Genomic DNA, 13,569 nt, shown 5'->3' on the forward strand with positions numbered 1-13,569 from the left:
CGGATCCCGAACCAAATCCTGGATTTGGTGCATCCCTACTTCTAATATCCTCATATTTTGCTTGACAAAGAGTGGGCTGCCGCTCGAAACGTTGCATCTGTGCTGCTGTCCTACAAATAAAGACGGTTTTAATACTATTGGAGTGCTGTCTATTGGAAGAAAATCCTCATATTTTGCAACAGGGGGTACTTTATTTATTATAATACACACGTTTCAGTGAGCCATGTGACAGAAATGACATCACTAAGCTCCAATTATAACCAATGACCTCCGAATATGACCAAGGACATCACTAAGCACCATTTATATAGTGTATAAAGTCCCCCCCTTGTAAAATATAAGGATACTATAAGTTACCGAGGACTTTTATAAAAACCAGAGGCCGAGGTAACTTCTAATATCCTCATATTTTGCAACTGGGGGTACTTTATTTATTATTATTTATTATAATACACAAGTTTCAGAGTGACAGAAATGACATCAGAACTCACCGTTTATAAGGATATCATTTACAAGATATTCATGGCTTTTGTGTATTATATAGTGAATAAAGTACCCCCTCTTGTAAAATATAAGGATATTATAAGTTACCGAGGAGTTTCATGACCATATAAAAACACAAGGCCGAAGGTAACTTCTAATATCCTCATATTTTGCAACTGGGGGTACTTTATTTATTATAATACACAAGTTTCAGTGAGTCATGTGACAGAAATGACATCAGAACTCACCGTTTATAACTGATGACATCAGAACTCACCGTTTATAAGGATATAATTTACAAGATATTCATGGCTTTTGTGTATTATTACAGGTTATCAATCTTTGCTGCCAGCTCAGATAAATGAGTTGCCCCTACTCACCTGGGAGGTTTCCCATTAGATGTTGGAACATTGTTGCTGGGAGTTGCTTCCATTCAGCCACTAGATAATTAGTGAGGTTGGGCACTGATATTGGGGATCATTTGGGGTTCCAATTCATCCTACAAGGATTCCGTTGGGTTGAGGTCAGGGCTCTGGACTGTCAGGTTCACCCTATCTCAGCAAACCCATTCTGTTTGGGGCCTTTCCTAAACTGTTCCATGAAACAGTGTTAAAGGGCAACTGTGATAGTAAAACTGTTTACCTCCCATTCATAGAGACAGCGGCCATGAGCAAAATGACACTCTTTTCTTACAGACCTCCTATAAAGTGTTGCTTAATGTCAATAATCGTTATTAGGGATGCACTGAATCCAGGATTCGGTTCGGGATTCGGCCTTTTTTCAGCAGGATACGGATTCAGCCAAATCCTTCTGCCCGGCCGAACCGAATCCTATTTTGCATATGTAAATTAGGGGCGGGGAGGGAAATCGTGCAACTTTTTGTCATAAAACAAGGAAGTAAAAAATGTTTTCCCCTTCCCACCCTTAATTTGCATATGCAAATTAGGATTTGTTGCATCCCTACTCAATATAAAGATGTAACAATGTAAAATGTCATGCTCCTTTAAAGGGGTTGTTAACTTTTAGTATGTTGTAGACAGTGATATTCTGAGACAATTGGCAATTGGTTTTCATTTATTATTATTTTTGGCTTTTGAGATATTTAGCTTTTTATTTATCAGATCTCCAGTTTGCAATCTGGTTGCTAGGGTCCAAAGTACCCTAACAACCATACATTGATTTGGATGAGAGACTGGACTATGAATAGGAGAGGCCTGAATAGAAAGATAAGTAAAAAAACAGCAATAACAATACATTTGTAGCCTTACAGAACATTTCATTTTTAGATGGGGTCAGCGACCCCCCATTTGAAAGCTGGAAAGAGTCAGAAGAAGAAGGCAAATAATTCAGAAACTAGAAAAAAATATAAAATGAAGGCCAATTAGCCATTCTATAACATACTAAAAGTTAACTTAAAGGTGAACCGCCTGATTCTGTTCTATGCGTCTATGTAAAGCAAAGCAATGTTTGAATTCTAGAATAATATTGGAACGAGTCAAAAGTCTCATCTGAATTTTATCAAACTTTATACAAAAATAACATTCAGTACAAAGAAAAAAAAAATCCACCTTTCCACGTCAGGTCCAATGGAATTAACCGTGTGATAAATAGTCACATAAATACTTTGTTCTCTGGTATAAATAATAAGCAGTAGCCCTTTATACACCAATAGGCAGTTGCTAAATACGTCTCCTCTGCTCATTTAATGGGTTTGGACACTTTCCTTTGTCTTTTAATGGGAATCGAATATATGTTGCACTATAACCCCAACCGCTCCATGTGGGCTCTATGTCTTTCATTTTACAGCATTGTTCACTTTCTATTTTACATTTTAAACAGTGACACTATTTTACATTTTAGGTTTGTGTTTTCCTTTTGAATTGGATCAGAACATGCAGATCTTCATGAATATAAAATAAGGGTACAGGTATGCCTATGAACTATATGAACGTTTGTTTAATACCAAGCGCTAGTTACTTTAAGGAACAGTAACACCAAGAAAAAAAAAATTGTTTAAAAGTAATGAAAGTGTGTTCGCTTCAGAAAGACTACTATAATTTATATAAACAAGCTGCTGCGTAGCCATGGGGGCAGCCATTCAAGCACAAGATACACAGTAGATAACAGATAAGTACTACTATAGTTTATATAAACAAGCTGCTGTGTAGCCATGGGGGCAGCCATTCAAGCACAGGATACACAGTAGATAACAGATAAGTACTACTATAGTTTATATAAACAAGCTGCTGTGTAGCCATGGGGCAGCCATTCAAGCACAGGATACACAGTAGATAACAGATAAGTACTACTGTAGTTTATATAAACAACCTGCTGTGTAGCCATGGGGCAGCAATTCAAGCACAGGATACATAGTAGATAACAGATAAGTACCACTATAGTTTATATAAACAAGCTGCTGTGTAGCCATGGGGCAGTCATTCAAGCACAGGATACACAGTAGATAACAGATAAGTACTACTGTAGTTTATATAAACAACCTGCTGTGTAGCCATGGGGCAGCAATTCAAGCACAGGATACACAGTAGATAACAGATAAGTACTACTATAGTTTATATAAACAAGCTGCTGTGTAGCCATGGGGCAGTCATTCAAGCACAGGATACACAGTAGATAACAGATAAGTACTACTATAGTTTATATAAACAAGCTGCTGTGTAGCCATGGGGGCAGCCATTCAAAGCTGGAAAAGCAGAAAAGGCACAGGATAAACAGCAGATAACAGATAAACTCTGTTGTATAGAATGGGAGTCTACAGAGCTTTTCTGTTATCTACTGCAGTGTCGGACTGGCCCTCATGCTCCTCAATGTTGACCTATTTCATGCCCATTCCCACATTCTATGAGAACAAAGAGCCTAAATAGATGGAATTATAGATTATAGTATGTAAACACAAGAGACTAGGAGACTAGAGGTTGAGTGAGGAGAGGAAGAATATTAGTACTGAGAGTGGGCTCCTGGTCTAAGGTTTTTTTGATGGGCCCCTGGTCTAAGGTATTTGGATGGGCCCCCGGAGTTCCAGTCCAACATTGATTTACTGTGTATCCTGGGATTGAATGGCTGCCCCCATAGCTACAGAACAGCTTGTTTATATAAACTATAGTAGTCTTTCTGAATCAAAAAACTCACCAGTTGTACCAGTGCAGGACACAAGTACATTATATTGTCATTCCTTAAAAACACTTTCATTTTTATATGTTACTGTTCCTTTAAGTGAACAAGGAATGGGATAAGTAAAATCGAGTTTGTGGAATGGCCTTTACAATGCATTATAGTGTATGATTCTGTATGAGAAACATTTCTCTGGTCTTGCCAGCAGAGGGCGCTCCCTGCTATTTTCACAGTTAAACTTTCTGCTGCCAAACCTCTAAACGTTGCAGTAGCAGCCGCTGTTTATCTATAATAATTCTACACCTCTATGAAAAGTCATAGCTAAATATTTCTGTAAATTTGAAATTTCTCCTAATCATTTGCAGCTACCTCAGAGGATCTTGGTTCAAATGCTGTTCTAACAATAACGTATGCAAAATATAGGATAATTAAAATATTTTTTGTAACAGATATAAATGTCAGCACATTTATATATTTATTTGGTGTTATTCTATATAAAGAACTAATGTGTGACCCAATGATGTCCCGAAAAAATGCCTGAACAAGTCCGATGCATACATTGCCCTCGTTTTCCTGCTGGAGCTGCCATGTGGCATTGCTATCACTTTACCTGTGAAGCTCTGATTGGCTACAGGTCTAAGCCTGTGAATTTTTGAATGATACGATTGGCTAGAGGTCATTTAAATGTTTCATGCTCATTGGCTACAGGTTAGTATAATAACCCTGTGACTACTCTAATGCTCTGATTGGCAAAAACGTTTACCTATCCTTCGGAAAATTCCAGCAATCTGATTGGCTTCATATTTTTTAAATTGCAGTAGGGTCTATCCCAATGTGCCTTCTTTCCCTACAACTTCTATAATTTCAGTATGTGTCTCTGTCCTCTGTGCTGCGGACTTTCCAGCTGCCGCCTACAATCCGTCACCCGAAAACAGACATACATGGAAGTTAAACAGTAATGTAAGTTTTTTTAGGTGTGTATTACCTTAAGATATAGGATCAACATGTACAGGTGATCAGCCTTAACATAAATGTTTTTTCCTGAAAGGGACTCTGTCATGATTTTTATGATGTGGTTTTTATTTCTAAATTACACTGTTCACACTAAAAATAATTCACTCTACAATATATAATTTTATTCCTGAACCAGTAAGAGTATTTTTTTAGTTTAGTAATATTGGTGTGTAGGCAGCCATCTTGGGTCATTTTGCCTGGTCATGTGCTTTCAGAAAGAGCCAGCACTTTAGGATGGAACTGCTTTCTGGCAGGCTGTTGTTTTTCTTACTCAATGTAACTGAATGTGTCTCAGTGGGACCTGGATTTTTACTATTGAGTGTTGTTCTTAGATCTACCAGGCAGCTGTTATCTTGTGTTAGGGAGCTGCTATCTGGTTACCTTCCCATTGTTCTGTTGTTAGACTGCTGGAAAGGAAAGGGAGGGGTCGATATCACTCCAAATTGCAGTACAGCAGTAAAGAGTGACTGAAGTTTATCAGAGCACAAGTCACATGACTGGGGCAGCTGGAAACTGACAATATGTCTAGCCCCATGTCAGATTTCAAAATTAATTATCCAAAAATCTGTTTGCTCTTTTGAGAAATGGATTTAAGTGCAGAATTCTGTTGGAGCAGCACTATTAACTGATGTGTTTTACCTTTAACATTAGGACCCCAGTGCTTTATATCAAGTGCTTTAACCTTAATGCCCATCCAGCAAATTCACACTGCATCACTCCGATTAAAACGGTCAGTGTTTATTCGTGCCTAAATTAACACCTTTTGCCACTAATCGGAGTGCTGCCGCGTGAGTTATTTGGATTACATTGTTACCCTTGCAGTGGGGGTAGCAGCGTGCACCTGACTCTACAAAGTGCATAGTGTATAGAAGAGCATTTCTCTTTCTGTTGGTTTCCCCTCAATGCCAAGTGCCATTACCACTGCATTCACACTCGGAGTGAATAAATATAACTTAAAATAGATATAAACATAAGAACCTGTTGTAACAGACCTATCTTAATTAACATACTGCAGAAAATAGTAATAGCTGACCCTTTTACACTGTATAGTGAAGCCCTTCATTAGTACACCAGGCGCAGCAACTGCAATGTAACAGATGCAGAGGTGGCTGGACAGAAGCGACGCTGTACATTAGTGTTTGAGAGCACAGACTGATTGAGATACTCAGGATGGAGTGCTGGCCATGTCCCTCCTTCTGTGGATTTCGACAGCATTGTCCTTAATGCAGTTGGTCCCTTTCTCCTCAGCTGAAGGTGACAAAGGTGGAGGCTTATACAGCATCAAGGCAAGCAGGAAAAATAGCAGCCCAAGGACCTGCAAAGGAAAAAGTGTGTCACGTGAAATATGTACGGCCAATGTATGTTCAAGCAGAGGTTCTGAAGCAGCTTCAGTGGTAATATGGTAGATTCCCTCACCTTGTAAACAAGTCCGGCCATAAGCATGTAGTTGCTCATGTCTGAATTCTGATAGAAGTAACATGAACCGTTTGCCCCGCCTTGTTTCTGCCAGCGTAGACATGAGATATCGATCATGGATCCAAAGGCAATAGGACCAGGAATTGCTCCTGCAGAATGGGACAGAATACAATAATGGGACAGAATACAATAATGGGACAGAATGAAATAATGGGACAGAATAAAATAATGGCAAAGAATACAATAATGGGACAGAATAAAATAATGGGACAGAATACAATAATGGGACAGAATATAATAATGGCACAGAATAAAATAATGGCACAGAAAAAAATAATGGGACAGAATTCAATAATGGGACAGAATACAATAATGGGACAGAATAAAATAATGGGACAGAATAAAATAATGGGACAGAATATAATAATGGCACAGAATAAAATAATGGGACAGAATGAAATAATGGGACAGAATACAATAATGGGACAGAATGAAATAATGGGACAGAATAAAATAATGGCAAAGAATACAATAATGGGACAGAATAAAATAATGGGACAGAATACAATAATGGGACAGAATAAAATAATGGGACAGAATACAATAATGGGACAGAATATAATAATGGCACAGAATAAAATAATGGGACAGAATTCAATAATGGGACAGAATAAAATAATGGGACAGAATACAATAATGGGACAGAATATAATAATGGGACAGAATACAATAATGGGACAGAATATAATAATGGGACAGAATACAATAATGGGACATAATAAAATAATGGGACAAAATACAACAATGGGACAGAATACAATAACGGGACAGAATACAATAATGGGACAGAATACAATAATGGGACAAAATATAACAATGGGACAGAATACAATAACGGGACAGAATACAATAATGGGACAGAATAAAATAATGGGACAGAATATAATAATGGCACAGAATACAATAATGGGACACAATACAATAATGGGACAGAATAAAATAATGGGACAGAATACAATAACGGGACAGAATACAATAACGGGACAGAATACAATAACGGGACAGAATACAATAATGGGACAGAATACAATAATGGGACAGAATAAAATAAAGGGACAGAATACAATAATGGGACAGAATATAATAATGGGACAGAATACAATAATGGGACAGAATAAAATAATGGGACAAAATACAACAATGGGACAGAATACAATAACGGGACAGAATACAATAACGGGACATAATACAATAATGGGACAGAATACAATAATGGGACAGAATACAATAACGGGACAGAATACAATAACGGGACAGAATACAATAATGGGACAGAATACAATAATGGGACAAAATATAACAATGGGACAGAATACAATAATAGGACAGAATACAATAATGGGACAGAATATAATATTGATTTTTGCAAACTACTGTGGCCCTTGTACAACCACAAACTGTTACATTGGATTACACTGTGCTGTGAATACACAACCAATGAATGGAGGAGGGAGGGAGCAATACATGTGGGAAAGAATTATGACTCGGCTAAGACACTTAAAGGGACAGTAACATCAAAAAATTTTTAAAGTTATAAAAATATGATCCAGCGTTGCCCTGCAGTGGTAAAACTGCTGTGTTTGCTGCAGAAACACTACTATTGTTTATATAAATAAGCTGCTGTGTAGCAATGGGGGCAGCCATTCAAAGGAGAAAAGGCTCAGGTTACACAGCAGACAGCAAATAAGCTCTGTAGAGCATAATGATTTTATCTGTTATCCTCTATTTAACCTGAGCCTTATAGTCTTTTTTCGATTTCCGCCATTGCTACACAGCAGCTTTTTTATATGAAGTATAGTAGTGTTTCTAAAGCAAACACATCAGTTTTACCAGTGCAGGGCAACACTACATGATATTTTCATTACTTTAAAAGATACATTTTTTGGTGTTACTGTTCCTTTAAAGTGGTGCTGTTTATAACACACTTCCATGTACACGATTATGCTAACACTAGCGTAAAAGGACATTAACTGCATTGAAAGGGGAACATTGCCTATTCACGAGAGCACAGTGCAGGAAGTTGTATAGTGCATCAGGAGGTAATGAAGTCTATTAGTAGAAGTACTTATCTAATGTGTATCATACCTAAAGCCCGAGCCAATATCCACTGGATCCCAAGAGCAAAGGAGCGCTGATTATCAGAAACACATCTATAATATAGAACGACAGAGCTGTCAGTCATGGCTGTACATTAAGGACCTGTTATATTTACAGATATTGCCAAAACATGTGATTAGTCCCTAAGTGGCAAATGCCAGAGGGGCTGCTGTAAAATACTCTAGAACAGTGATCCCCAACCAGTAGCTCGTGAGTAACATGTTACTCTCCAAACCCTTGGATGTTGCCCCCAGTGGCCTCAAAGCAGGAGCTTATTTTTGAATTCCAGGCTTGGAGGCAAGTTTTGTTTGTATAAAAACCAGGTGTACTGTCAAACAGAGACTGTAGTCCACATAGGTAAATACACATTAGGCATAAAACAGAGGACCCCAGGTTTTCATATTTGGGGTGATTTGTCACGATACCTAAAAGCATGTGGGAAATAAGATGCTGCAGGTGGAAATTTTGAGGTGATTTTTGGAAATTTTTGGAAATGTTAGGAAAGGTTTTGCGGATCGGTGCTTTGAAGACATGCATTCCCAATTTGGATTCGGGGTGTACTTTCCATAAATGTGTTGATTTTGCAGTATATGGAATTACAGGACTGATCGCTCAAATGGGGTGTCTACAGTTTGGGGCCCCTTTATGCCACGTGCTTAGGTGAACCTATACATATTGGGCATCAAACTGTTCAGTGGACTCCTAGCAATCATATTTAGGGTGTTTTACATTGATACCTAATGATGTGTGGGAAATATGATGCTGCAGATTGGAAGCTTTGAGTCCCTGACTGAAGTGTATGGGTAGAGCCCAATTTCTGCACTAGGGATTCACAACCCTAGGGCCTGTGTAATGTTTCACTAATGTCAGCAGTACGACCACAAAGTAGATTTTTACACAGCATTTCTCTGTGGCCGTTTGATTGAACGTTATTGATCTCCATCCTGTTCTAATGTTCAGATAATGTACGTTTTACTGCGGCTATTACTTATTCATGTACGGCAGCAACGTTCCACTTGGGATCACTACTAATACTTGTACTACTAATGAGTAGCAATTTGTGACGCTACAACAAACTGATGGGAAAGCTATCGCTAAACAACAAACTGCTCTCTTGTTAAAGGGGCAGTACACCTTCTTGTAACAATATGAGTGCATTAAATAGGGCTTGTGCTGAATATACCGTTTGCCTAGTGAAAAATATCGGGTTTCTGCTATTTCTTGAGTTAAGGCATAAATAAACCTTTAAAATAAGTGGATGAGAGTGCTATTCTAAGCACTTTTGCAATGTACATTCATTAATGTTTTTAATTCCAAGATGTTGAAAGATACGTGTACTGTTAAAGGAACAGTAACACCAAATAATGAAAGCGGTTTAAATTAATTACCATATAATATACTATTAGCATGCACTGTTTGCTTCAGAAAGACTACTATAGTTTATATAAACACACTACTATGTAGCCATGGGGGCAGCCATTCAAGATGGAAAAAAGGCACAGGATACACAGCAGATAAGTCCTATCCAATACAATGGTGTTTATCTGTTATCTGCTATGTGACCTTTGCCTTTTCTGACCATTTTGACCACCATGTAGTCAAGGAAGTTGTCAGAAGAAAGAAAGAGGCTGCTCTGAAGTTCTTCTGGTTAAGACAAAAATTAGAGACCTTTCTCAAAGCAGAAGAACATCAGAACAGCCTCTGTCTCTCTCCTGACAACTTCCCTGACTACTCATCTATTATACATTCATGTATCTTAAAGGTTTACTTATCCTTTAAGCAGGGCAAATGCTGTACACAGTAAATAATACGTTTACCAGATAAACAGAAGTTCTATTATCTGCGCAGTGATAATCGAATTGCCCCATTTAATAACACTGCTATATTAGAGCGCGTAACCTTCTCCAGCAGTTTTGCTACAATTTGCAGCAGTGCAATGACTAGTGTCAAACATCCCCTACTGCTATTGACAAATGCAATTTACTTGAGGATACCTGAGGGTCGCTGTTAATGCAGGAACGCTGCACAGGAAAGTGAAGAGAATCACCAAAAATAGGAATGCGAGTAGGAGTGGCATTTTCTTGCAGGACGACAGGCATTTCCCTGCGACAGCCTCTGATCCTGCAGACAGACCACTCCAAGCTACACAACTGCAGTTCTGGTAAACCTGAAACACAAAATAACGTGCCTGTGAGTATCCGTTCAGTCCAGCAGCCGACACGTTCTTTAGAAAGCAGAAAATAAACACACAAATTTACCCAAGTGGATGGGGTAATAGGAAAGGTGAATTTATAACTTCATATAAATAACTTCATGTAAATTATATCCTTATAAATGGTGAGTTCTGATGTCATCAGTTATAAACGGTGAGTTCTGATGTCATTTCTGTCACATGACTCACTGAAACTTGTGTATTATAATAAATAAAGTACCCCCAGTTGTAAAATATGAAGATATTAGAAGTAGGGATGCACCGAATCCACTATTTTGGATTCGGCCGAACCCCCCAATCCTTTCCAAAAGATTTGGCCGAATCCGAACCCTAATTTGCATATGCAAATTAGTGGTGGGAAGGGGAAAACATTTTTGCTTCCTTGTTTTGTGACAAAAAGTCACACGATTTCCTTCCCCAACCCTAATTTGCATATGCAAATTAGGATTCGATGCAGCCAGGCAGAAGGATTCGGCCGAATCCTGTTGAAAAAGGCCGAATCCTGGCCGAACCGAATCCTGGATTCGGTGCATCCCTAATTAGAAGTTACCTCGGTGTTCCATTACCTGTATAAAAACATTCGACCTTTGGCCTCGTGCTTTTATATATTCTGGAAACTCCTCGGTAACTTGTAATATCCTTATATTTTACAAGTGGGGGAACTTTATTCACTATATATATATATATATGACACTCATCTATTTCATAATTATATTCCCTTCATTCAATGATTTTTTGCTACAAAGTTATAGATGCCATTTGATTTATTAGCTATGCTAATGCATTTAGGAGTTTTGGGGATCCCAAGTGATTGACCCTTTGTCAAAGCCTGGAAATTCTGCATAGATGATGATTTGGTTGGAAATTCTCTACTGAGAAACTTGATCATTTTATCAAGCAGATTAGTCAAATTGAGTTTCATTTTCCATATATAGTAATTGTGACATCAAGGGGGTTAGTTATCAAAGTCTGAATACCAAAAACTGAAAGAAAAAAAATCTTTTAGTGGAAATTTTTCCCCCCCAGAATTTATTAAACCCAGAGGGTGTTAAGGGGGTTATTTACTAAACTCTGAATGCAAAAATCACAAAAAATGTGTGATTTTTTTTTTATATAAAATCTGACTTTTAAAAAATAACCAATTTTTCGAAATTTATTAAACCCCGAAGATGGAAAAGTCCAAATCTGAAAATCAGGTATCTTAGACCTGTCAAGGTTGCATATAAGTCAATGGGAGAAGTCCCAATGATTTTTTTGATGTGCGCTGGGTTTCGGGCAATACCCCAACGTTTTTGGGTGAAAATTACGAAAAAATTTCGAGAATCGTATGAAAAAGTCCAAAAAATTCGTGAAAATCCGATTTTTTTTTCCCGCAAAGCAAATTTTGGGAAACTGTTTTAATAAATAAGCGTAAAAAACCCGAGCCGATTTGATTGGAGTTTGTATCAGAAAATATTCGGACTTTGATAAATAACCCCCTTAAATTCCGAATAGTAAAGTACTCCAAATCAGACCTGCCGAGTTCATGTAGAAGTCAATGGGAGAAGTCCCTGATCTGGCTGGGTTTCGTGCAATAACCCGAAGATTTAGTGGTTTTCGGTTGTCAAATCCGATTTGCGATTTTATAGTGTTATTTTCCCGCACTAGAAATTCTGGGGGAAATGAATTGATAAAAAAAGGGGAGAAAAATCCATGTGGATTTGGTAGGACTATTTTACAGAAAAATGATCAGAAATTTTTGGATTTTGATAAATAATCCCTTTACAGTCAAAATTAAGAGCAGGCAGAACTGATGTTTCAGATTCAATATATCAGCAGTTTCAAAGCTGCTAAGATCGTGAAAAGTAGAAAAAACTAGACGAGCAATTTTCCATTAAATTGTTTTGAGGGCTTACTGTGAAATAAATAGTGAAATAATAATAACTTTAAATTAAATGATGTTTCATTATTACTTCTCACAGGGCTGGGCTAATGAAAGTCACCTTTTGTCCGTCCCTGGTGTCTGAATATGCTCCGGAGCAGCCGGCGTGGCAGGCCGAGTAATACATGATATTATCCACTCCACAAACTGGGTTGTAAATCTCTTCCAAACATCTGCAGTCAGCATTACACAGCGACGTCAGGTTCTGACTGCCTTCCAGCAGGGCACTGCAGGGATCAGAAAACTCATTAAACACAATGACAATTTCAGATAATGGCTGTGTCACATTATGCTGGGACTGTGTGCTTAATTCTAGCAAGGACTGTAAATAGGATTTATTTATAAAGTGCTATACAATAGAAGCAGCTCAATTAGAGGTATTGTTCCCCTTTAAACGAATGATGTAGAAAGAGATATATTTGCGATTGGTTTCCATTTTTCATTATTTATGGTCTTTCAGTTATTTAGCTTTTAATTCAGCAGCTCTCCAGTTTGCAATTTGAGCAATCTGGTTGCTAGGGTCCAAAATACCCTAGAAACCATTCATTGATTTGAATAAGAGACTGGGATATGAATAGGAGAGGAGCGATATAAGGACTACACACATGTATTTTACAGTATAACAGAACTTAGGGGCAGATTTATCAAGGGTCAAATTTCGAACTGAAAAAACTTCGAAAATTCGAATTCAAAAAGACCAACCGAAAGTAAGTTGAAGTGTTTTTTTGGTCGAATAGGTCCGTTTTCGATCGAATAGGTCCGTATTCAGCCGAATTTGAATTGTTTTTCCCAAATTTTTTTTTAATTTTTCAAAGTCCATCAATTGACTCCAAATAGGTTCTAGTAGGTCCCCCATAGGCTAAAACAGCAATTCGGCAGGTTTTAGATGGCGAATGGTCGAAGTTGAATTTTTAAAGAGACAGTACATTATATTCAAATTCGAATCGAATTGGGACTATTCCCTAGTTGAAGTACACAAAAAATAGCTTGAAACTCGAATTTTTGTCATTCGAAAATTCACCTCGACCTTTGATAAATCTGACCCTTAGTGTTTCAGGTGGAGCGTAGGCTTTACATGCCTTTGCTGGTGTTTGATATTAAAATGCAGCCCCGAAAGCACTTGGCTTGCAATGTGTTATAAGGGTAAGGACACACTGGACGATTTGTCGCCAACGTTTTTAAAAAGCAAATCGCGGCGACATATCACTCGTTTTGTCTCTGAACAAAACCAAATGAA

The 13,569-nt window shown here is 37.9% G+C and overlaps 1 protein-coding gene across 3 annotated transcripts in view; it reads right to left on the reverse strand.

Annotated features, from left to right (window-relative positions):
• Positions 1-5,190: 5,190 nt before the first annotated feature.
• Positions 5,191-13,569, reverse strand: part of slco4a1.L (solute carrier organic anion transporter family member 4A1 L homeolog) — a 34,016-nt gene continuing 25,637 nt past the window's right edge. For all 3 annotated transcript variants that reach the window (XM_018234965.2, XM_041576525.1, XM_041576524.1), the window contains exons 8-12: positions 12,394-12,559; positions 10,194-10,366; positions 8,188-8,252; positions 6,043-6,191; positions 5,191-5,941 (exon numbers count right to left, since the gene is read on the reverse strand). In XM_018234965.2, the coding sequence (XP_018090454.1) occupies positions 5,792-5,941; positions 6,043-6,191; positions 8,188-8,252; positions 10,194-10,366; positions 12,394-12,559 (703 nt within the window). In that variant the 3' untranslated portion in view covers positions 5,191-5,791. The remainder of the gene's footprint in view (positions 5,942-6,042; positions 6,192-8,187; positions 8,253-10,193; positions 10,367-12,393; positions 12,560-13,569) is intronic.

This window comes from Xenopus laevis, chromosome 9_10L (assembly GCF_017654675.1).
Source record: "Xenopus laevis strain J_2021 chromosome 9_10L, Xenopus_laevis_v10.1, whole genome shotgun sequence".
Taxonomy (NCBI): domain Eukaryota; kingdom Metazoa; phylum Chordata; class Amphibia; order Anura; family Pipidae; genus Xenopus; species Xenopus laevis.